At 45.6% G+C, this 3,214-nt stretch overlaps 1 protein-coding gene across 1 annotated transcript; it reads left to right on the top strand.

Annotated features, from left to right (window-relative positions):
* Positions 1 to 809: 809 nt before the first annotated feature.
* MELLADRAFT_108301 (uncharacterized protein) lies at positions 810 to 2,099 on the top strand (the record flags this gene model as incomplete). The annotated part of the gene is made up of 2 exons (XM_007412042.1): positions 810 to 1,488; positions 1,987 to 2,099. The coding sequence occupies 2 exons, from the start codon at positions 810 to 812 to the stop codon at positions 2,097 to 2,099; spliced, it is 792 nt and encodes a 263-aa protein (XP_007412104.1).
* Between the last annotated feature and the right edge of the window lie 1,115 nt (positions 2,100 to 3,214).

Here is a 3,214-nt window from a genome sequence, read left to right as displayed (position 1 = left end):
ACAAGCATAATGTAGATAGCCTTGTATATGGCTCATAACAGACAGTACCTTAGAGTATGTGGAAGATTACCGAAGAAGAGAAGATTCAAGTGAAGACGATGATGATTGGGTACAAATCAAGAAGGCGAAGGTGGAGCCTACGGAGGATCAAGAAAACAACGGGAGAGTACTTACCGGCCTTATATCAAGCCCCTAACTAGATAAAGGTGAGAAAAGTCAATTTAATCAAAACATCTCTCAATTCAAATTCCTCTGTCCTTTCGTTCCTCTTTATTCTTCCCCTCTACGAGGTGATCTACGCCTTCTTCTTCTTCTGTATCCAGCTAGAGGCCAAGAACTGTCCAAGGAAACAAACGACGTAACCTATGTAATAATCGTAACCGCGTTGATAACCTGACTAAAAATATAGCCCTATAACGGCAATGTCAGAGGCCCCATAACAGCTAGTCACATGAATGACGAGTGTATGAACACTAACAACCTCACCCCATAACGGTGAGAAGACCCATACGGTAGTCCCCATAACGGACCTGGGTACGAAGAGCTGTCAAAGACCATCCTTTCCTTACAAATTAACGAAAGTCGTAAGAACAAAGAGGAGAGAACAGGAACTTACATTCCGTTCCCATCCCGCTCGAATCCATCCAGGGAAGCAACGGAGGCAACGCGAGCCATCAGCAGGCCCTTCGGGACCATCGCAAGCCCAGGCAACGGCCTTACTCGACATCAGATCAGCTCTTGACGATAAAAACTTCGAGAAACACGCCGAGTTAATGACGGCTTACCTATTGCGGTACAACCCAGAAAAGATGCAAGTCTTAGCCGTCGAAAGAAACGACCAACTTCTTGTCCAAGAACGAGTCGACACCCAAATCGAAACACGACCGAGAGCAGGCGCAAGAGCTCCAAGAACCGACGCTAGACTCGAAACGGCGAAAGCAGCCGGGGATCCCAAAAGATCGAAACCACCTAAAACGGCGGCTAAACACATCCCACAAGGCCGCCCAATGTCGGAAGATGAGATAGATGAAGTTGAACCATCTCGTACCAGAGGTGACTTTGTCGAGAATGGCATCGAATTCGCGGATGGAAAAGTACCGAGCCACCATATGACGCAGCTAACGGTTTTCTGGGATAACAGAATCAGAAAAATTAAGGGTCACGTACCTATTTCAATGTTTAATAAAGCATGGTTGGAAGCAAATCACAACATCGAAGGAAGGAAAGCATCGAAAAAGAAGAATAAAGATGATGATGACGATTCAGATGAAGACAAATATGAAGGTTTAACTTACCCGGTAGAACTGAGGTTGACGTATGGCGACTGGGTGACATGTTTCAACTTGTTTTTGGATTACCTACGAGATTGGTTTCATTTCAAGAGATTGGTGCTGAAATCCGAAGGCCACAAGAGGAACGTTGAAAGAGTGAAAGCTGAAAACGATGATAACTGGATGGTGGCATTACGGTACGATATCATGATAAGGCGTCAGTTCTGGACAACCCGGGTAGAAGGGGGAAAGGTATCCGATCCATCAGTCCGACAAAAGAAAATAGAAGAGCAGGCTAGACGCACGGTAGACAAGTGTCGAGAATGGGACTGTCACAACAACCCCTACGCCAAAGGGGGAAAACGTCAAGATCAAGATCCTCAGCTAGCTAAGATCGCGACAAAAGAGAAGAATGAAGGGCATGAGAAATCAGACCGGAAGGACGAAACCACAAAAACAAAAAGGAGGATAACTCTTATTCAAAAAGTTATGGTAGAGGCGGTTTCCATGGAAAGAGAGGTCGAGGGCGAGGGAGAGGTCAAGGACGGAATAACTTTCACCAGCGAGACTACGATCGGTACGACAGAGAGGACGACAGAGATTCAAATTACCGTTACAGAAGTGGAGGTGACCGATGGTCTCCGAGACAAGAAGATAAGTCCAGATCACCTACGAGACGGACATGTTCCCCACGCCAATACGATTGTGATGACAGACGAGATTGCTATGACCGAGATGACAAAAGAGATGATTATGGATATTCCGGTAGATCAAACCATAACCATAAGTCTAACGCGAAAGACAGTGCGAAGAAGAAGTGAGTCTTAAAAAGACGGCAACATATGAACTCGAAATAAAAGCCATAGCGCAACATCCATTGCAGAAACTATGAACCACGTCCCATCCCATGTGCCCTAACCGTCCAATGTACCAATGACCCAATGTGAGAGAGAAAAATAACTTACGTGAATTACCACCTTGCCTACCCTTTCCCTAGCAGAAGCTCGCCCCTATCATACAGCTCGTATTCTGAAGTTTCGACGTCTGAGGACGAAGACTTCTCTGACAGAGATAGCGACTGCTGTACCTTGCAGTGGTCTGATGAGAGTGCGTCCGAAGGATCAGTGAGAGAGTGTGCCGATGAAGAAGAGAAAGCAAGATTGAAAAGCTTACATGTAAGAAAAATTCATCGACCAGAAGATGGCCGACCATGGCCTTGTAGGGTCCGTTGTGAGATGGATGTGAGAGAGTGGCAACGCCAATTAGAATTGACCGGCCTCATAGACAAGTATGAAGACGTCATCAAAGGATTCAAGTACGGCTTCCCCCAAGGGATACCGGATCACCGGATTGGAAAGATGCCATGGTACACCCCAGATAATCACAAATCAGCGACGGACGTGCAAGAAAAAATCAGAAGAACATTAGAAAAAGAGAAAAGGGAAGGCAGAATCTACGGACCTTTCTCTCATGCTCAAGTAAAAGAGTGGTTCCTGTTTTTCAGGTCAAGTCCGATGGGAAGTACAATAAATGGGGATGGAACATTTAGGGTGATACACGACCTGTCTTATCCAAGAAGGAAGAAAGGAGTACCATCAGTCAATTCGTTCGTAAATAAGAAACACTTCAAAACCACGTGGGACAACTTCAATAAAGTTGTAAACTTCTTTAAGGAAAACCCAGGCATATGGCTTCTCGCGATATTCGATTGGGAAAAGGCTTACCGCCAAATCCCAACAGACCCAGATCAATGGCCCTACTTGATATTAAAAGAGTTCGAAGGAAGATTGTGGATTGACACCAGAGTGGCCTTCGGAGGTGTAGCTGGATGCGGAATATTCGGTAGACCGGCCGACGTGTGGAAAGAGTTGATTCAAGCACAACTATCAATCCCAAAGGTTTTCCGATGGGTCGATGACAATATGCTGTTAAAAAGACCAGAG

This window comes from Melampsora larici-populina (genome assembly GCF_000204055.1).
Source record: "Melampsora larici-populina 98AG31 unplaced genomic scaffold MELLAscaffold_28, whole genome shotgun sequence".
NCBI lineage: Eukaryota > Fungi > Basidiomycota > Pucciniomycetes > Pucciniales > Melampsoraceae > Melampsora > Melampsora laricis-populina.
The sequence above is the reverse complement of the archived record's forward strand: the minus strand, read 5'-3'. Positions and strand labels throughout refer to the sequence as shown.